General features: G+C 42.1%; 1 protein-coding gene across 1 annotated transcript; it reads left to right on the top strand.

The window, feature by feature from the left end:
• Positions 1-254: 254 nt before the first annotated feature.
• Positions 255-2,248, top strand: TACSTD2 (tumor associated calcium signal transducer 2). The gene has a single exon (XM_007978558.3). The coding sequence runs from the start codon at positions 447-449 to the stop codon at positions 1,419-1,421; it is 975 nt and encodes a 324-aa protein (XP_007976749.1). The 5' UTR covers positions 255-446; the 3' UTR covers positions 1,422-2,248.
• The last annotated feature ends 20,249 nt before the right edge of the window (positions 2,249-22,497 follow it).

Consider the following 22,497-nt stretch of genomic DNA (forward strand, 5'->3'; position numbering starts at 1 on the left):
GATAGGGGAGAGTGCGACAGTCGCGAGCCACACTTTGCAATGAAACTCTTTAGACTTTCTGCCGGGAGAGCGGCCCGGACGCGCCAGGAGTAGGAGGCCGCGCCGAGGGCGGGTCCCCAGAAGCCTGCAGGTTAGTATCGGTTCTCCCCTTCCCGGCTTTCGGTCCGGAGGAGGCGGGAGCAGCTTCCCTGCTCTGATCCTATCGCGGGCGGCGCAGGGCCGGCTGGGCCTTCCGTGGGACGGGGAGGGGGGCGGGATGTGTCACCCAAATACCAGTAGGGACGGTCGGTGGCGGAACCAGCCGGGCAGGTCGGGCCGAGTATAAGAGCCAGAGGGAGCGGCCGGGCGGCAGACGCCCGCAGACCATCCCAGACGCCGGAGCCCAAGCCCCACCGAGTCCCCGCGCCTCATCCGCCCGCGTCCGGTCCGCGCTCCTCCGCCCCACCATGGCTCGGGGCCCCGGCCTCGCGCCGCCACCGCTGCGGCTCCCGCTGCTGCTGCTGCTGCTGCTGGCGGCGGTGACCGGCCACACTGCCGCGCAGGACAACTGCACGTGTCCCACCAACAAGATGACCGTGTGCAGCCCCGACGGCCCCGGTGGCCGCTGCCAGTGCCGCGCGCTGGGCTCGGGCGTGGCGGTCGACTGCTCCACGCTGACCTCCAAGTGTCTGCTGCTCAAGGCGCGTATGAGCGCCCCCAAGAACGCCCGCACGCTGGTGCGGCCGAATGAGCACGCGCTCGTGGACAACGATGGCCTCTACGACCCCGACTGCGACCCAGAAGGCCGCTTCAAGGCGCGCCAGTGCAACCAGACGTCGGTGTGCTGGTGCGTGAACTCGGTGGGCGTGCGGCGCACCGACAAGGGCGACCTGAGCCTGCGCTGCGATGAGCTGGTGCGCACCCACCACATCCTCATTGACCTGCGTCACCGCCCCACCGCCGGCGCCTTCAACCACTCGGACCTGGACGCGGAGCTGAGGCGGCTCTTCCGCGAGCGCTATCGGCTGCACCCCAAGTTTGTGGCGGCCGTGCACTACGAGCAGCCCACCATCCAGATCGAGCTGCGGCAGAACACGTCGCAGAAGGCCGCAGGTGACGTGGACATCGGTGATGCAGCCTACTACTTTGAGAGGGACGTCAAGGGCGAGTCTCTATTCCAGGGCCGCGGCGGCCTGGACTTGCGCGTGCGCGGAGAGCCCCTGCAGGTGGAGCGCACGCTCATCTATTACCTGGACGAGATTCCCCCGAAGTTCTCCATGAAGCGCCTCACCGCCGGCCTCATCGCCGTCATCGTGGTGGTGGTGGTGGCCCTCGTCGCCGGCGTGGCCGTCCTAGTGATCACTAACCGGAGAAAGTCGGGGAAGTACAAGAAGGTGGAGATCAAGGAACTGGGGGAGTTGAGAAAGGAACCGAGTTTGTAGGTACCCGGCGGGGCAGGGGATTGGGTGGGGTACCGGATTTCGGTATCGTCCCAGACCCAAGTGAGTCACGCTTCCTGATTCTCGGCGCAAAGGAGCCGTTTATCCTTTCAAATTCCTGCCTTCCCCCTCCCTTTTGCGCACACACCAGGTTTAATATATCCTGGCCTCAGGGTCTCCTTTCTTTCTCACTTCTGTCTTGAAGGAAGCATTTCTAAAATGTATCCCCTTTCGGTCCAACAACAAGAAACCTGACTGGGGCAGTGAAGGAAGGGATGGCGCTGCGTTATGTGTAAAAAACAAGTATCTGTATGACAACCCGGGATCGTTTGCAGGTAACTGAATCCATTGTGACACTGTGAAGGCTTAAATGAGTTTAGATGGGAAATAGCGTTGTTATCGCCTTGGGTTTAAATTATTTGATGAGTTCCACTTGTATCATGGCCTACTCGAAGAGAAGAGGAGTTTGTTAATTGGTCCTAGGTGGTAGCCTCATTAACCGTCGTTTGCATTACTGACCACATATGCCTGTCACCAGGAAAGAAGCCTGTTTCAGCTGCCTGAACGCAGTTTAGATGTCTTTGAGGACAGACACTGCCCGGAAACTCAGTCTATTTATTCTTCAGCTTGCCCTTACTACCACTGATATTGGTAATGTTCTTTTTTTGTAAAATGTTTGTACATATGTTGTCTTTGATAATGTTGCTGTGATTTTTTTTAAAAAAAACATGAATTTAATAAAATATGGGAAAGGCACAAACCAAAAGTTGGCATTTGTGAAAAGTCCCTCCAGAATTCTATCACTCTGGTCTCCTCTAATTTCGCAAGACTTGTAATTTTTTTTTTTATTTCAAATTATAACACTTTTTTTCCCCCAAAAAATGGGTGTTTCATGTTGCTATTCTGGTGCGTCCTAAGATATCGTAACTGGCCAGTGTAAATGCTATTCTTTCTAAATAAGATTATTTGGAAACTTCCTTCAAACTTCAGGAGGGTGAGCATGAGGGAGGAAGCTAAAACTAGCTGCTTTTATGAAAAAGAGTGCCAGTCTTTGGTCATCTCTAAACAAGGCTTATCACCAATGGAGACAGAAAACTCTAGTTCAAGAGCTGTAACTCCTTTGAATCCCAACCCTACTTTGAAATAGGTGATACTATTTCCATTCAGCGTTTGAGCAAATTACCTAATCTCAAAGTGTTGTGGCTCTAAGATTAAATGACTTTCCCACGTAATTGGAACCAGCCTGCAGTGGGTCCTATGCTTTTGCTGGGTGTGCACAAGTTGTTTTCCTAAGACTTTTGCTTGCTTATTTATTTATTTATTTATTTTGAGATGGAGTCTTGCTATGTTGTCCAGGCTGCAGGGCAGTGGAGTGAGCTTAGGTCACTGCAACCTCCACCTCCTGGGTTCAAGGGATTCTCCTACCTCAGCCTCCTGAGTAGCTGGAATTACAGGTGCCCACCACTACGCCTGACTAATTTTTGCATTTTTAGTAGAGATGAGGTTTCACCATGTTGGCCAGGCTGGTCTCGAACTCCTGACCTCAGGCAATCCACCTGCCTCGACCTCCCAACGTGCTGGTATCATAGGTATGAGCCACTGCACCCAGCGATTTTTTACTATTAATGTGCTTTAAAGATGTGTTTTACCTATTAGCTGTAAAAACTAGCCACTTGTCCCTCTTACATTTATCTCTTCCTTTTCACTCATTCACAGTCATTTATGTGTGTGGCTGTGGCGTACCCCACAAGTAAACAAGTTACTGCAGTAACTGAGAAATTGATACAATACTGAGTGTGTACAAAGGAGGGAGTGGTTGGTATATCACATATTCAGCAATAGCTAAGCTAGATCCAGGACTGCAGTTTCTTCCCCTGGAATCCATCTCATGCCCCTCCTCCCATGCTGTTTCTACAGTCTGTGATGACCTCTCAAGACTGAAACACCAGTAAGAACTGGGGGAGAGAGAGACCTCTCAGCCACTGGCTTCTCAGCTTAGGGCTGTGGCTGCTATGTGCTGGTGGAGTGGATACTGTAAGATTGCCAGAGATCTCAAAGTCTGTGGCCACTCACCAAGGGAGAAACTCCGTCCAGGCTCCAAACTTCCTTCCAGGATCAAAGGAGACTTCCCAAGGGGGAGGGTGGATGTGAGCAGGCTCTCCCACAGTAGGAAGGATGGCCAAAGTACCTGATGTTAGAACTGGCTCTCTAACAAAGAGAGTGAGACAGCCTACTCTAGGTCTCGCTGGGTGCTTTCCACTTCTGAGTCACTGAATGCGTTGACGGAAGTGACCTTGGTGATGACCTGTGACCTAACCCCACTTTTCATACATGAAAAGAGCAAGTGACTTCTCAAGATAAATGTTTCTGTAGCACAGTTGGAACTAGAGAGTCTCATTGTTTCAAGAGTCACTTTTAAAAACTCACTTGTCTGCCTGGAAAATAAGTAAAGGATCCAGTGGGCAACTGAACAAAGAAGGCTCCCTGAAAAAGCCCCTTCCTCCATCAGAATGTTGATTCTGGATGATATTTAGGTTTCTGCATTAATTCAGGACTATAACTTCTTATACTTTATAGTATTTATAATTTGCAAAGCATTTTCACACATATGATCTTCTTTGAGCCATTGACTTACTGGAAGTAGCCCAAATGTTGACAAACCTGAGGTCAAATCTTACTCCTCTGGGCCAAGAAGTCACTTACCTCCCCTGTTTCCTCATTAGTTAAATGAAACTATAAACCCCTCTCTCACAATTGTGAATATTAAATGAGGTAATTGATATGAGCATCTGAAACAATCTGGTACTTAGTGAAAGTTTCATATATTTTAGATTTTCTCTTGTTTAGATTACATCCATGTCACATGTCAGCAAACTGAGATTTGAAAGACATTGAGTAAACTCATGAACACACACCCTGCATATACCAAATCTGGGGCTTGGGACTTTTGCCTTGGGTAGCTAAGATTTTTACTATTAATGTGCTTTAAAGACATGTTTTACCTGTTAGCTGTAAAAACTAGCCACATGTCTCCATTACACTTATTTCTTCATTTTCCTGCTGGGTACCCAGCAGGTTAAGATGCCTTTTTTTGCTCACTTCTTCCAAGGAAGAGCCCCCTCATGCTTCTGTTTTGAAACTCAGCTTTCGTCTGCTGGGGTCAGGTCTTAAGAACCAGCTATCTTCAGGGACTGAGCAGCTGCCTCCAAGATTCCGCCCACCTCCCCACCAAAACAAACAAACAAACAAAGTACCTTACTGGTTCACTGGTTCACTGCCCAGAGCTCAGACCTGGGGCTGCCCTTGGAAGGAATGTGGGGAGCAGGTGTGGCTTGCCCAGCAAGTTGCAGCCTGCCTTCTGAGCCTCCTGAGGACACTCGACTGATTTCCTTGTGTAGGTCACCAGGGCTTTATCCATTCTTGCTGTTTCTTTTATTGAAGCATTTTTTTAAAGATCACCCATTTCTCCCTCTGCTTACATATTTTTTGCTTCATCATTTTTCAAGTGGAATCACAGAATGTAATGTCAGAGCTGGAAAAAGCTTAGAGGGTCATTTAGTTCAACATTCTGATTCTATAGATAAAGACACTGAAGCTCACAGAGGAGAATGGATTCACCCAAGTAAGACAGAGAGGGGTGGAGACACCCTAGAGCTCTAACACCCTGGCTTTATCCTATCTAATGTTCCACTTGCCTCCCTGGTTAGTCTCCCGATGATGTATTTAGTAAATAGTCACTCTTGTTAGAACTAGGGGAAGGTCCCCCAAGAACTTGGGAGAAAAATACTAGTAATGGGCGAGTTCTTTCTAATGTAATGTGAACAGAACTTCCACTCCACTTTCTGAAACAGACATCTCTCCATAGACTTCTGCTATTAGAGGGGGCTAGAGCAACCTTGGAAACCTCCTGTTTATGTAAAACAAAGAACCCTTTGAGTACTGAGTAGATTTCCTTTACAATTACTAGCAGGTCCTGGTGGATATCTTCCAGTTGTAATTTCCCTCCTGGAACCATTCCCTGTCATTGCTAAATATCATTAGAGGTTTCATTATAGCCTTTTCTAGTGAGCTCAAAGGAAGAATTGTTGGGAGGGGTGGGGATGGATAGAGGGGCTGGGCCCATTGACTGTTAGAGAATTATACTGTAAACAGGGGGTTGTGTCCCCTGGCACTGCAGCAAGCCATATGTCATCAATTTCAGTGGAAATTCTCAGGTTCATGATGTACAAGGAGGCCAAATCAATCTGAGTAAGAAGGGAAAGATAAATGATCCACAGTGATAGCCCGAACATGTTAACCAGCAGTTTATCAGCAGGCAGCTCAGCTTACCAAAGCATCTTGTCTCCTTGCAAGGAAAGGGATCTGGACTAGATAAGCATTAACTCCTTGGAATCCTTGTGCCCACCCTTCTCCCATGCTGGATGTAGCTGAGTCTCTTCGGTGGCCTCAGCACTCTCAACTCCCTCGTTATCTGATACTGTTGGAGGAAATGTCCCGGCCACCCAAATATTTTTATGTGAAGCACATTGTCATATGCAATTGAAACAACATAATACAGAAGGTGGGAAAATGTACTAAACTATGCCAGCAGATGAGGCTTCAAGTCCTTGTTCTTGCTTTCCAGCTGTATTATCTTGAATATGGCACTTCACCTCCCTGAACCTCACATTTGCGTTATAAAATGAGTCTAGTGATATCCACTCACTCTAGCTCATAGAGCTCCTGGATCCTCATCTGATCTCAGTGGGACCGGGGTGAACTCGACTAAGCAGCCAGTTTGACCAGTGTTGGCTCTAGCTGGAGTGCAAAGGCCCCAGTGATTGTCAGCGGTTAGCCTAAAGCAGGCACAAGTTGGACAGTCTGTGTCCTCAGAGATGCCCAGCATTGGTCATTTATTTGTTCCCTCAAATATTTTTTTTGTCTTATTTGATGTCAGATATCATACTAGTTTGGGGAACATATAATGAATTGAACAGATGTGGTTTCTCTGGTGCTCTTATTTTTTTTTCTTACCTGGCATCCCCACAATGTTTTCAATGGGGGAAATGCCCACATTGTGTGAACCTTGATGGGAAGCCTGATGGTCCTGTTCCCTGGCAGGTGGGATATGGGCATGTAACATGGCTCAGCCAATTGAACTCTCCTGCCTGGGCAGAGATCTAGAGGATATGAAACCATAAATCAGGACAATTGAGAAATTTTCTCGGAACAGTACTGGCTTTGTCAAGAGCACAGCTGTTCCATGGGTGCCAGTGTCCAGTGGCAGCACCGTTGGTAGAATATCCCAATTGGATTGCCCCACAGCTTGATGTTGGCCACATCCCCTGCTGCCTAGGCAACCTTAGGTCGTGGTCATTTTCTGTATCTGATTCACCAGCCTTCCCACTGATTCTGTGAACTTAATCCAAATCCTCCAATAAATTCCTTTTATGCTTAAGTTTAGCCAGAATCCTTTTCTGTTGCTTACAGCCAAGAATCCTGACTGGTAGAGTCTCTGCCTTTAATGAACTTAAAGGCTACAACATAGACAGTCATTAACAACACCATCATGTAAATAAGAGTGCAATTTAAAAATGAGATACGTGCTCTAAAGAAAAAAAGTAAATATGAATGTTCTGACCTAGTCTTGGGGGAAGTCGTATCCTTAAGGAATTGATGCTTGATTTGAGATGTAAGGCATGAGCAGATGTTATTTATGCATAAAGAGAAGCATTTCAGTAAGGAAGAACAGCATGTGCAAAGGTCCTGAAGCAGGAGCAAGTGTGGATTATCTGAGGACCTGAGAGTAGACCAGCACGGGTGGATTGTGGGTACAAGAAGACTGGTGCTGCATGTGACTGAGGAAGTGGGCTAGGGATAGACAATGGAAGGCCTTTCAAGCCTACTACGTATTCTGACCTTGTGCAAATGACAAAGGACATACCCCTTGTGCAGACAAATTAGAAGAAGGCTTCCTATCTAGTTGGACTTCACCCTGCAGTGCCAAATTTGGCAAATGGGCTGGTAGGTGCCTTGGTGTGAAGAAATAAGGGTCCCCTACTTTCCTGTTGACATAGTTTCACCCCCTCCCCTGTCAAGAGCATAGAGAAATCCTTGAAAAAAAAAATTTGTTTTAAGGCAGGGGTGACATAATCAGATTCATGTTCTGAAAAGATCACTCTGGCTGGAGTAAGGAGCATAGACTGAAAAGGAACAAGAATAGAGGCAAGGAAACTATAAAAGACCAGTAATAGGAGTATTTCAGGTGAAAGATAAAGGTAGCTTGTGAATGCCAAGTGCAGTGGCTCACGCCTGTAATTTGGGAGGCCAGGACAAGTGGATCACCTGAGGTTGGGAGTTCGAGACCAGCCTGACCAACATGGAGAAACCCTGTCGCTACTGAAATTACAAAATTAGCCACGCGTGGTGGTGCATGCTTGCAATCTCAGCTACTAGGGAGGCTGAGGCAAGAGAATTGCTTGAACCTGGGAGGCAGGAGGTTGCAGTGAGCTGAGATCCTGCCGTTACACTCCAGCCTGGGCAACAAGAGAGAAACCCCAACTAAAAAAAAAAAAAAAAGAAAAAAAAAGGTAACTTGGATGAGGGTCAGGAATAGAAAATAGTGATGATGATGGGGAGAAGTGGATGTACTGGAGGAATATTTCAGATATAAAATAAATAGTACTCGTGAATAGATTTTATATGGGGGTGGTGAGGACAAGGGAAGTGTTAAGAATAGTTGTAGTGTTTCGCTTTCATAACTGGTTGGTGGCACTATTTTCTGAGAAAGGGAACGCAGGAATGGGAACATGTTTGGTATGACGGAAATGATGAGGATGGTTTTGGACAGTTGAGTTCAGACTTGTATCCAGAAGCTGACTATAGCAGTCTGGTGTTTTATGGACTGGAGATGGGAATTTGGGAGGCACTGGTTTATAGGTAGTACTTAAAAGCCAGGGTTAGAAATTCAATTGTCTAGGGAAAGGTGATAGACTGAAAAGGGAAGAAAACTAGCACCATGCTTTAAAAGACCGTAGCACATCAGGACCAGAAAGATGAGAGTTGGCAAAGGAAACCAAGAAAGGTCAAAACCAGGGGTGGAGACTAAAAGACAAGCCCAGACTACTACCAGGGGATAAAGGCCAAGTCAGAAGTCACGGGTGGCAGAGCAGTTTCTTCGCGGGGCATGGAAGCATTGGTGGAAGCAAAGCCCAGACCAAGAGGAAGAAAGAGAGGATTGAAGTAGACAGTTAAAGTGACAAATCTGTGAAAGTGACATGGGAAATGGAAGTGATGAAGACTTGCTAGGTACAACTTTACGAGTAACCAAGCTATTTGCCTGTCTGTGATCTTGGATCAAGTTACTTAACCTCCCTGTGCATTTTCCTCACTTGTAAAATGGGAACAATAATATACCTACTTCCTCATAGGGTTGCTAAGAGAAGTAAATACATTAATGCAGGTAAAGCACTTAGACTGGTGCCTGCACACAGTAAGTATTCCTAAATGTTAGCTGTTGTTATGGTTATATGAAACTTGAACACATGGTGTCCATTGCAAGCTCCATAAAGGAAGGAATTCCGGTTTCTGTTATGTATGTCTGTATTCCCAATGTCTCACACAGTGCCTGGAGCATACTGGATGCTCAATAATTAGTGCTGGTTGAATGGATGGATAGATGATACGGGTGTAGATGTCTTGCAGAATGACTATCTCTGGTCTGGGCATTTAAACAGGGCCAAGTAGGTCCCTTTCACAGCTGGGATTAACTGTTCAAGGATTAGATTTCATATGTTTCTACCCATATTGCACCACTTAAAATAATATTCAGAAGCAAAAGGAAGAAAAACAAAGCTACTTAGAGCTCCACAAACATTTCTTAAGAAAAAGCAAAATGGAAGACGTTTAGATAACTTATGAGTCAAACAAATACAAAGCAATAAGCAAGAAAAATACAGTCGCACAATATAACACTCGAAAATTTAATATAATAGCTTTACTAGATAAAGAACCTTTTTTGTGTCTTTTGAAACCAGGTCTCACTCTGCCCCCAGGCTGGAATGCAGTGGCATGATCACGGCTCACTGCAGCCTTCGCCTCCTGGGTTCCAGCGATTCTCCTGCCTCAGCCTCCTGAGTAGTCGGGACTACAGGCATGCACCACCAGGCCTGGGTAATTTTTGTATTTTTCTGTGAAGATGGGTTTCACCATGTTGCCCAAGCTGATTTCAAACTCTTCTGCTCTAGTGATTCACCTGCTTCAGCCTCCCAAAGTGCTGGGTTTATAGGTGTGAACCACCACACCCAGCCTATATAAATAATTTAAACTCAAATTAATTAGAAACACAATTCATCTAGTTAAGATCTCAGCTTGGTACTTTTGTATAAATTAGAAAGGGCATCCTGCTTGCTCTGGGCAGACAAATTAGAAAAAGACAGTCCATCTAATTGGACTCCCCCTTGCAGTGCAGGGCTTGACAAGTGTACCAGGTGGGGAGACACCTTTCAAAGAAGAAAAAGTGATCCTTTCTCTGTGGAGGGTACACAGGTAGGTGATCAGAGTCAGGCTTGATTTTGGTCCCCACCCCCTGGGCCTTTGTGCAGCACATACACAAAGCGAGCTTATGAGATGAACTTCAGTAGAAAAGGAACAAAGGTCATAAATAGACAATTCCAGGAGAGGAATTTGAAATACTAATAAACCTCTTTTAAAAAATATATCTAACATCACCGGTAACCAAATGAGTTAAAAGCACAATGGTATGACAATTTTCCTTTGTGAAATTAATAAAACTGATGTTTTCCAGTGCTGGTGAGGGGTGTGTTAATTGGTATAACCTTTCTGGAAAACAAGTAGACAATATCTACCAAGAACGTGTTTAGTTTTTCTGACTTTCTATTTCTATATCAAGCAATTTATCTTAAGGACATGAATAGTGATGCAAACAAGATTCACGTGTATAACATGTTGCATGCAGCACTTCTTATAATAGTAAAAAGGTGAAAATAAATATCTAACTACGGGGGATAATTATATAGGTTCACAACTCCTTGAGACCCAGTGTGTTTCAGAATTCAAAAGTGTTTGGATTTTAGAAGGATAATTTGGGGCATGTTTTTTAATCCCTTCAGCAGGGTCTGTGACAGCATCTCTACTCAATACCTTTAGATTTCTGTCGTGAAACATTAACAGTCACACTACGTGGTATAAATAGACCGTAAGTAGGCTTAGGTCACTTCAGGTCAGTTTTGCTGCCAAACTTTTAAAACAACTCTTGGGTTTTCAGTTTTTGGGATTTGTGGTGTCGGGGCTCAGAAATCGATATCCCAAAATGTAGTGCTTCATACATGCTAAACTGAAAAAGCAGCCTCAAGGTCTCTCGGACTTCTCTCTCCAGATCTGCCCCCACCTCCATCTCTCTCAAAGCACGCGACAAAGTTGTTCTCCAAAGCTTCCTTATCTGCCTAAAGTCCAGACCTACAAAAAAAGAAGACAATTACCTCCAATCCCTTCCTTAAGTTTTCATTAACTGAACCCGTATTACAGGAAGGAAGACCGAAGTCTGACACCAAACCTCGACAGACTTTTGACACAAATCATCGTTCACTCTGTGGGCCCAACAGACCATTATATGTTCTTCAAGCCCATTGACTTCTCCTCCCATAACTGTTTTGCCAGGATCCAAGCCCCAAATTCTTTCTGTAACCTAAAGATGGTATACAAACTTCTGCACCCCCACTAGGGATTTGGGTCCTCATTCTGAAGGTTCCCATTGTATATATGTTAAATAAATTTGTATGCCTTTTGTCCAACTAATCAGCCTTTGTAAGCTGATTTTCCAGGGAAACTTCAGAGAGTGAAAAGGAGCTTCCTTTGTCCCGAACGGTGGACAAGGGATTGTGGATCTGTGTACATTATGGTATAATCCTTGAGGACTTTCTAATATGGGAAAATGCTCACAATATACTGTTGAGTTAAGTGAGGGGGGAAAAGTAACAAAATTATAAAATGACTCCATTTTAAAAAAATGGGAACAAACTTATTTTAAATGCAAAATTTCTTGTTTTAAATCCAAATCGATTGTAACTGCTTTCATTTTCTCTTTTATTTTTTGTCTTTCTTTTTTTAAACGTCAAGGGAGTGGTATAATTTTAATCAGTGGAGAAATCAATTGTTCTACTACACTCCCATTTTACTGAACTCTTCACCCTTTGAAGAGCCTGCTAGGGTGGAGGAAAGGAAAACCTGCTTCATCTAGGCGCCTCCCATTTGGTGAGGCAGAGTCTGAGCCTTCCTATATGCAAAGGGAAGGCCTTTGCTTGGGTGAGGGGCGAAAGATCCTGAACTGCTTTGCATAAAGACTTGCCTTGGTGGCTGGAGCCTGGAGTCCCAGTTACTGGGGAGGCTAAGGCAGGAGGGTTGCTTGAGCCCAGGAGTTCTGGGTTGCTGTGTGCTGTGTTGATTGGATGACCGTACCAAGTTCGACATCAATCTGGGGACCTCCTGGGATCGGGGAACCACTAGGTTGCCTAAGGAGGGGTGAACTGGCCCAGATCAGAAACGGTGCAAATCAAAACTCTTGTGCTGATCAGTAGAGGGATCGAGCGTTTGAACAGACACTACATTCCAGCCTAGGCAACGTGGCAAAACCCAACTCCTTTAAAAGGAAACAACAAAAAAGACATGGGAGAAAATGTTTTGGAATTGGATGGAGGCTGGGTGGTGGGGGGAAAGGAAGGGTCACTTGGCAGAAGATTGGACCATGAATTAGTACCCTGGGGCTTCCATAGCAAACTACTACAAACTCGGAGGCTTAAAATAACAGAATTAATTTCTTCCAGTCCTGGAGGCTAGAAGTTTGAAATTAAGGCTCTAAGGAAGAATCCTTCCTCGCATCCTCCAGCTTCTGTGGTTGTGGGCAGTCCCCGGCCTGTGGCAGCATAACTCCAATCTCTGCTTTCTTCACATCGCTGTCTTCCCTCTGTGTGTATCTCTGTGTCCAAACTTTCGGCTTCTCATGAGGACACTACTTGCTGAATGAGGGCCCACCCTAATCCAGCATGAACTGATCTTAATTTGATTATGGCTGCAAAGACCCTATTTCCAATAAGATCACATATACAAGTTACAGGTGAACATGAATTAGGGGAGGATACTATTCAACTGAGATCATGAAGTGGCTACATTATCTGGGGTATATTCCCCTGGGGTTCATTGTTGCATGCCAGAAAAATTTAGGACATGGACACACATGAGGCATTTAGGAGTAAAGGTTTAATAGGTAGAAAAGAAGAGAAAGAGAAACAGCTTCCTGTATGGAGGAAGGGGTCTCCCAGAGGAAAGGACCAGTTGGTGGTGAATCCCCCAAGTTTTATAGTCCAGTTTGAGGAGGCAGTGACTAATTTACATAGGGCTCATAGATTGGTTCGATCAGGTATAACGTTTACATAGTGCATGGGGAAGGCTGGTCACCCCACCCTAATCTTCTTATGCAAAGGAGATTTCCACTTAACCAGAACCATCTTTTCTCCTCCTTTATAGTACATGTGGCTGGCAGACAAGGGAAGATGGAGCTGCCATCTTGAAAATGTCTAGTTCTTAGTTCCTGCCAGCATTCATCCATGCAAGTTCCGGGCTTGCTCTTTGTTAGAAAACAATTTGGGACTGCTTTTCATTAAAAAGAAAAGCCTCGCTGTGGACTCCCGTGCCCTTACTATCTGACTAAGTGATTTCTTCTTAACTCCCGTATCAATCAGACCCCTAGTTTGTGACTTGACTAAGAAAAAGGAATTCTAATATTCCATTTATTTTAAAGATTATGACTGCTGAATGAATAAATGAACGAGTGATGTATATGGAACTGTGATATAAACACCTCCTTGGTTTTTCCCCAAAATTTTCAGTTTAAGTTGGCTAAGCAAGTGTACTATATGGATATTGTTTATTCTGAAATTAAACAAAAGGAATATTTTTGTGTGAGTGTGGTTTTTATTTTATTCGATATACTTTAAGTTCTGGGATACATGTGCAGAACGTGCAGGTTTGTTACATAGGTATACACGTGCCATGGTGGTTTGCTGCATCCATCGACCCATCATCTACATTAGGTATTTCTCCTAATGCTATCCCTCCCCTAGTCTCCCAACCCCTGACAGGCCCCAATGTGTGATGTTCCCCTCCCTGTGTCCATGTGTTCTCATTGTTCGACTCTCACTTATGAGTGAGAACATGCAGTGTTTGGTTTTCTGTTACTGTGTTAGTTTGCTGAGAATGATGGTCTCCAGCTTCATCCACATCCCCGCAAAGGACATAAACTCATCCTTTTTTATGGCTGCATAGTATTTCATGGTGTATATGTGCTGTATTCTCTTTATCTAGTCTATCACTGATGGGCATTTGGGTTGGTTTCAAGTCTTTGCTATTGTGAATAGTGCTGCAATAAACATACATGTGCATATGTCTTTATAGTGGAATGATTTATAATCCTTTTTATATACACCCAATAATGGGATTGCTGGGTCAAATGGTATTTCTGGTTCTAGATCCCTGAGGAATCGCCACATTGTGTTTCACAATGGTTGAACTAATTTACACTCCCACCAACAGTGTAAAAGCATTCCTATTTCTCCACATCCTCTCCAGCATCTGTTCTTTCCTACTTTTTAATGATTGCCATTCTAACTGGCATGAGATGGTATCTCATTGTGGTTTGGATTTGCATTTCTCTAATGACCAGTGATAATGAGCTTTTTTCCATATGTCTGTTGGCCACATAATTGTCTTCTTTTGAGAAGTGTCTGTTCATATCCTTTGCCCACTTTCTGATGGGGTTGTTTTTTATCTTTTAAATTTGTTTAAGTTCCTTGTAGATTCTGTATATTAGCCCTTTGTCAGATGGATAGATTGCAAAATTTTTCTCCCATCTGTCAGTTGCCTGTTCACTCTGATGATAGTTTACTTTGCTGTGCAGAAGCTCTTTAGTTTAATTAGACCCCATTTGTCAATTTTGGCTTTTGTTGCCATTGCTTTTGGTGTTTTAGTCATGAAGTCTTTGCCCATGCCTATTGGGTATTGCATAGGTTTTCTTCTACGGTTTTTATGGTTTTAGGTCTTACATTTAAGTCTTTAATCCATAATGAGTTAATTTTTGTATAAGGTGTAAGAAAGGGGTCTCGTTTCAGTTTTCCACATATGGCTAGCCAGTTTTCCCAACACCATTTATTAAATAAGGAATCCTTTCCCCATTGCTTGTTTTTGTCAGGTTTGTCAAAGATCAGATGGTTGTAGATGTGTAGCATTATTTCTGAGGCCTCTGCTCTGTTCCATTGGTCTATATATCTGTTTTGGTACCAGTACCATGCTGTTTTGGTTACTGTAGCCTTCTAGTACAGTTTGAAGTCAGGGAGCGTGATGCCTCCAGCTTTGTTCTTTTTGCTTAGTGGGCTATGTGGGCTATTTTTTGGTTCCATATGAAATTTAAAGTATGTTTTTCTAATTTTGTGAAGAAAGTCAATGGTAGCTTAATGGGGATGGCATTGAATCTATAAATTACTTTGAGCAGTGTGGCTATTTTTCACAATATTGATTCTTTCTATCCATGAGCATGGAATGTTTGTCCATTTGTTTGTGTCCTCTCTTATTTCCTTGGGCAGTGGTTTGTAGTTCTCATCGAAGAGGTCCTTCACATTCCTTGTAAGTTGTATTCCTAGGTATTTTATTTTCTTTGTAACAATTGTGAATGGTAGTTCACTCATGATTTGTCTATTATTGGTGTATGGAAATGCTTGTGATTTTTATGCACGGATTGGGAATCTCTTTAGATTTCAATCCAGATCTTCAGAAAATGCTCAAAGAACTGGCAGACTGGGTTCTCTCTTTCTTTAATCAGACTGCTAAATACTATTGAAGTAATAATCTTCATCCTCCATGTGCATAATTATCTTCTTCAAATTTTTCCCTTTGATCAGCCTGGGGAGTTTAAAAAAAATTATTACAGTTTCATCTAGAACTCCCTAAGTAAAAGCAATTACTAGCTTTTATGCTAAAAATTAATCAGAACATATTACAGTTGTCTAGTAACCATACAAAAACACTTACTCGCTCATAATTTATTTTACTATAATTTTGAAAATCAAAAGAAGATTTAAATCTATGAATGAACAGACACTGGCTACCCACTTCATTCTATCACAATAGGAATGGGAATATAGCAATGAACAGAATATTTTGTTTCTGCTCTCGAAGATCTTAATAGTTCAGCGTGGTAGTGGTGGTGGAACAGGGAGAATAAATGGAAGAAGTAATTACAATAGTCTGGGATGATTGTTATGAGGAAATACAGGGCCTTATGAGAACATCCACCAAGGAGAACTGATGTAAGCTGAAGTGGAAATAGGAATCAGTTTAGGGAAGATCTGCTAGAGAAAGTTCTGCTTAAGCTGAGACCTGAGGACAAACAGGAGCTTGTCATGTATAAGAAGAGGAAAGGGAAATGTATTGCAGAGAAAACTAGATGTGCAATAACTGACTATATTAGCAAGGACTATTCAGCTATGAATGTTAGCAATTCAACTCAAGTAAGTTTATGCAAAAAGAAAATACAGTGATCTGTGTAACTGAAAAGTGAAGGGGCGGTGTTAACTTTAGTCATAGCTGGATCCAAGGGTTCAATTAACGTTGTCAGGACTCTCTTTCCTTCTTAATATCTTTATATTTTTTAAACAGATGTATTAGTTAGGCTTCTTCAGAGAAACAGAAGCAATAGGATAGTGAGTGAGTGAGTGAGTGAGTGAGAGAGAGAGAGAAATTTATTCTGAGGGATTGTCTCATGTGATTATGAAGGTTAAGAAGTCCCACCACCTGCCATCTGCAAGTTGGAGGCCCAGGGAAGCCAACGGTGAGTTTTAGATCAAGCCTGAAAGCTTGAGAACCAGAAGAACCAGGGGTGTAAATCCTAGTCCAAGTCTGAAGGCCCAAGAAGCAGGAGTGCCAATGAGTGAGGGCAGGAGAAGATGGATGTCACAGCTGAAATAGGGAGAGTGAATTCATCCTTCTTCCACTTTCTTGTTTATTGGGTCCCTCGACAGACGGAATAAGGCTCACCCACACTGGTGAGGATTATTTCTTTACTGTCTACCAATTCAAATGCTAATCTCTTCCAGACACACCCCAGAGGCACACCCAGAAACAATGTTTTACTAACTATCTGGACATCCCTTAGCCCAGTCAAATCAACCATCATATTAACCATAAAATTAACCATTACAATAAACTATATTTTAGAGCAGTTATAGGTTCATAACAAAGTTTTGCAAAAGGTACAGAGATTTCCCATATATCCCTTGTCCCTCCACACACAGCCTCCCCCGTTATCAACAGCCTTCACCAGAGTGGTAGACTTTTTACAATTGATAAACCTAAAATGACACATTATTATCATCTAGAGTACATAGTTTACATTAGGGCTCAATCTTGGTGGTGTACATTTAATGGGTTAGGACAAATGTATGACATGTATCTACCACTGCAGTATCATACAAAGTGGTTTCCCAGCCCTAAAATAATTCCTCTGGGCTCTGCCTATTCATTCCTCACTTTCCCCTAACTTGTGGCAACAATTGATCTTTTTATTGTCTCTATAATTTTGCCTTTTCTGGAATGTTATATAGTTGGAATTATACAGTACGTCACCTTTTCAGATTGGCTCCTTGATTTTAGTAATATGCATTTATGTTTCTCCCATACCTTTTTCTTTCAAAACTTTATTTCTTTATTATTTTATTTAGTGATGAGGTCTCATTATGTTGCCCAGGCTGGACTTGAACTCATGGGCTCAAGTCATCCTCCCACCTCAGCCTCTGAAGCACCTGGGACTACAGGCATGTGCCACCACATCCAGCCTTTCACGTCTTTTCATGGCTTAATAGCTTATTTCTTTTTATTGCTGCATAATATTCCATTGTCTTGATGTAGTGCAGCTTTTTTTATCCACTTACCTACTGAAGGACATCTTTATTGCTTCCAAATTGTGGCATTATGAATAAAACTGCTATAAACACCTGTGTGTAGGTTTTTGTGTGGACATAAGTTTTCAACTTCTTTGGGTAACTATCAGGGAGTGCAATTGCTGGATCATTGATAAAAGTAGTATGTTTAGTTTGGTAAGAAGCTGTTCTTTCAAAGTGGCTGTACCATGTTTATATTCTTACCAGCAGTGAATGAGAATTCCAGTTGCTTCACAGCCTCACCAGCATTTGATGTTATCAGTGTGCTGCATTTTGGCCATTCTAATAGGTGTATAGTGGTATCTTGTTGTTGTTTTAATTTGCATTTTCCTGGTGATATATGATGTAGGGCATCTTTTTATATGCTTATTTATCATCTGTATTTCTTCTTTGGTGAGATTTTTTTAAGGTCTTTGACCCATTTTTAATCATATTTTTTTGTGTGTTTATATTGTTGAGTTTTAAGAATTCTTTGTATATTTTGAATGACATTTAAAAAATAAGTATGTCTTTTGCAAATAGTTTACCTGGTCTGTCACTTTTCTTTTAATTCTCCTGACAGTATCTTTTTCAGGGCAGAAAGTCTTAATTTCAATAAAGTCCATTTTATTAATTGTTTTTTACATGGATCATACCTTTGGTGTTGCACTTAAAAAGTCATTGCCGGCCAGGCGCAGTGGCTCATGCTTATAATCCCAGCACTTTGGGAGGCTGAGGCAGGTGGATCATGAGGTCAGCAGATCGAGACCATCCTAGCTAACACGGTGAAACCCTGTCTTTACTAAAAAATACAAAAAATTAGCCTGGCGTGGTGGCGGGTGCCTGTAGTCCCAGTTACTCTGGAGGCTGAGGCAGGAGAATGGTGTGAACCCGGGAGGCAGAGTTTGCAGTGAGCTGAGATAGTGCCACTGCACTCCAGCCTGGGTGACAGAGTGAGACTCCGTCTAAAAAAAAAAAAAAAAAAATCATTGCCAAATGCAAGATCATCTAGATTTTCTCCCAGGCTGGAGCAACACAGTGAGAAAATCTATTTTTATACTTTTGCATTTTACAATGCAAAATGGAGTTTTATTGTTTTGCATTTTGCATTCACATCTGTAATCCATTTTTATTTTTTGTGAAGAGTGTAAGGTCTGTGTCTAGATTTATTAATTTTTTTTAATTTAAGTTCTAGGGTACATATGCACAATGTGCAGGTTTGTTACGTATGTATACATGTGCCATGTTGGTGTGCTGCACCCATTAACTCGTCATTTACATTAGGTATCTCTCCTAATGCTATCCCCTTTTTTTTTTTTATATGTGGATATCTAGTTGTTCCAGTATGTGGATATCTAGTTGTTCCAGCAGCATTTTTTGAAAAGACTATCTTTTCTCCATTGTATTACCTTTGCTTCTTTGTCAAAGATCTGTTGACTATATTTATGTGGGTCTAATTCTGGACTCCCTTTTCTTTTCCTTTGGTCTATTTGTCTATTCTTTTGCCAATACATGACTGTCTTGATTACTATAGTTTTATAGTAAGTCTGGAAGTCTGGTAGTGTCAGTTCTCTAATTTTGTTCACTTTTAATATTGTCTTGGCCACTCTGGCATTTTGCCTTTAGAATCAGTTTGGCAATATCTATAAAATAACTTGATGAGAGTTTCACTGAAATTACATTGAATCTGTAGGTCAAGTTGGGAAGAACTGACTGACAATATTAAGTCTTCCCATCCATGAATACGGAATATCTCTTATTTAGTTCTCCTTGATTTCTTTCATTAAAATTGTGTACTTTTTCTCATATAAATCTTATACTTAAAAAGAAAAATTTATGCATAAGTATTTCATTTTGAGTGGTGCTAATGTAAATGGCATTGTGTTTTTAATTTCAAATTTCACTTGTTTATTGCTGGCATGTAGGAAAGTAGTTGACTTGCATATTAATCTTGTATCCTGCAACCTTGCTTTAATTTCTTATTAGTTTTGGGAGGGTTGTTTTTTTGTTTTCCTTTTATTGGTTAATTCTTTTGGATTCTGTCTTTAGATGAACATGTCATCCACAACAAAGACAGTTTTATTTCTCCCTTCCCAATCTATATATCTTACATTTCTTGTTCTCATTGTATTGCATTAGTTTTGACTTCGAGTACAATGTTGAAAAGCAGTGGTGAGAGGGGACATCCTTGTCTTGTTCCTGATTTTAGTGGGAAAGCATCTAGTTTTTCACCATTAAGTATGATGTTAGCTGTAGGCTTTTTGTAGAGATTCTTTATCAAGTTTAGGAAGTTTCCCTCTGCTCCTAGTTTACTGAGAGGTTTTTGTTTTTATGAATAGATATAGGATTTTGTCAAATGCTTTTTCTGCATGTAATAATATGATCATGTGACTTTCCTTCTTTAGCCTGCTGATGTGATAAATTACATTAATTGATTTTTAAGTGTTGACCCATTAATATCTAGAATAATTCCTATTTGATTGTGCTATAAGGTTCCTTTTATACATTGTTGTATTAAATATGGTGGCATTTTATTGAGGAATTTTGCATTCATATCTTTTATTTTCTTATGTCTTTGTCTGGTTTTGGTATTAAGGTAATGCTGGCTTTATAGAATGAGTTTGGAAATATTCCTTTGTTTCTATCTTCTGAAGTAGATTGTAGAGAATTAGTATAATTTCTTTCTTAAATATTTGGTAGAATTCACCATTAAATTCACCTGGGCCTGGGGTTTTCTGTTATGGAAGATTATTAATTATTGGATCAGTTTCCTTAATAGATATAAGCTTATTCTGATTTTCTGTTTCTTAATATCTTCATCTGCTCTTGGCTTCATTTTATTTTCTAGGCCAGCTTTTTCCTCATCATGGCCAAAATGCACATCAGTAGTACTAGTCTCGTATTTGCCTAATTTAAGAGTCACACAGTAGAATTTTTATCTCCTTCAATGATAAAATATGACATTAGTCTAATCGGTTTGTTTTGTCCATGTAGTGGTTTGAAGAGAGTCCCAAAATTTATGTGCATCTGGAAAATTAGAATGGTGATCTTACTTGTTGGGAGGCAGAGGCAAAAGAATTGCTTGAACCCGGGAGGCGGAGGCTGCAGTGGGCCGAGATTGTGCCACTGCATTCCAGCCTGAGTGACAAAGAGAGACTTTGTCTCAATAATAATAATAATAATAATAATAATAAATGGTGATCTTATTTGGAAATAGAGTCTTTGCAGATGTTAATTAAGTTAATATCTTGTGGGCCGAAATCCAATGGCTACTGTCTTTATAAGAGGAAGAGAGACAGTAAGAAACACAGAGAATAGGGCAATGTGAAGATGGAGGCAGAGATTAGAGTAATGCATCTATGGGCTAAGGTGGCTCACTTATATTGGTTTAGTGGCTTCAGCTTGGGATGTGGAGTCAGGCCAACCTGGACTCAGTGCAACCACTTACAATCTTTTAGTAGGAGTGACATAAGCACAAAGTGCCCCAGGTATACAGAAGTAGGATAGCTCCCCAGGCCTGGTGCAGATACATGCAAGACTTGCCAGAGTGGACGATTTTGCCCTGTGTTTTGAAGAGTGAATTAGCCAGGTGTTGATAGAAAAAGGTATTTGTAGCAGATGCCACCGGTGTCCACTCACATTTCCCTTTATGTTGGTGCCTGGCCTATATTTCTGCACATACTGGTTCAACTTGCCACTGCCAGAACCTGAAGCTCTTTGCTTGAGTCTTTCTCTGGCCTGTAGGAGCCCACTCTGTGTGCACATGTAGGAGGCCAGAAGTGTCACAGAATTAATTATTACTAGGACAGCCCTCAACAAATGCTACTGGCAGGAATGGTGGGTAAATAGCCCAGCTTCCTCATCCTCACTTGGTAAAACTCTGTGGCCTGTTTTAAACGTTCTCCTAGCATTCCTCAGAGGGACGGCACTTCATTGACCCCTTTTGAAACTAGTTTGTTAATGTATTGTTTATTAGCTTCCTTTCCTTCCCTGTCTTACTTCTCTACTCACCAGTGGATGCTTCCTAGGATCACCTCCCAAATAAGTTACTCGTATTGGAATCTTTGTGCTTGTCACATTTGCATCCATATCTTATACATGCTTCTCTTTTTGTGTGGGATGCTGTCTAATAGGGAGGTCTCCTTGGGAGACACACAGAAAAAGTAGCATGTAAAAGAACATGGAAATTTAAGCATGGACAAATTCCAGAGGTTATCCAAATTATTTGGAAATCTGCTACCTGGTCTAGTGATCTGATAGATGAAGAGTTACCTGTGCTTATAAATAAATAGATACCATGATGTGATGACCCATGTTTTATTTTGGGAATTGTTTAGGTTGAGAGGAGGAGTAGGGGATTGCCTATTTTTCCTGGAGCGCCAGGTTCTGTGGAGTATCTGGCATATAGTATAGCCTCCATAGTATTACTGAACTTACGGATTTGTTTATTGTATCAAAATTAGTGAGTTCAAAATGCCTATAATATAAACTATGGACTTAGGGTGATAATGGCGTGTTAATTTTAACAAATGTAACTCTTTTGGTGGTGGGGGAGGCTGTGCCCACGTAGGGACAGGGAGTAGATGAACACCCTCTTTCTGCTCAATTTTGCTGTGATCCTAAAATTTCCCTAAAAAATAAATCTTAGTGATTTAAAACAAAAAGCCCGGTACTTACTAAATAATTCACGCTCAATAGATGTTTGTTGAACAGAATTGAGACTCCATGGAAAGGTAAAGAAATGCCTTTCTTTGAACAGGCATTGCATCACCTGATAGTGATATATGAGGAGGGGAACTGTGCCCCCAGTGGTGTGTGCTGTAGGAATTTGGAGACTTACTTTAGTTAGAGCTCAAGGTTGTGAGCTGAGTTGTTTGTGAGAGCAGAACAATAGAAATGGTTTAAATGTCCATCAACAGTAATAAGTGACGCAAAATCTTTTCCAGAGGACATCTTGTGGTGCTTAAAATGGATTAAATTGATCTACAAGTATTGATAAAGACATTTCTCCAAGGCATGTTGTGCAAGTGATAACCTGGAAGTTACAGAAAATATTCATAGTGTGATATCATTATGTTAAAAAAAAAAAAAGCACTAAAAATGTGCCGCATATCTTT

The sequence above is a fragment of the Chlorocebus sabaeus genome, chromosome 20 (assembly GCF_047675955.1).
Source record: "Chlorocebus sabaeus isolate Y175 chromosome 20, mChlSab1.0.hap1, whole genome shotgun sequence".
Lineage (NCBI taxonomy): Eukaryota > Metazoa > Chordata > Mammalia > Primates > Cercopithecidae > Chlorocebus > Chlorocebus sabaeus.

Coding starts and splice junctions, on each gene's coding strand:
- TACSTD2 (XM_007978558.3), top strand. CDS start 447: ATGGCTCGGGGCCCCGGCCTCGCGCCGCCACCGCTGCGGCTCCCGCTG.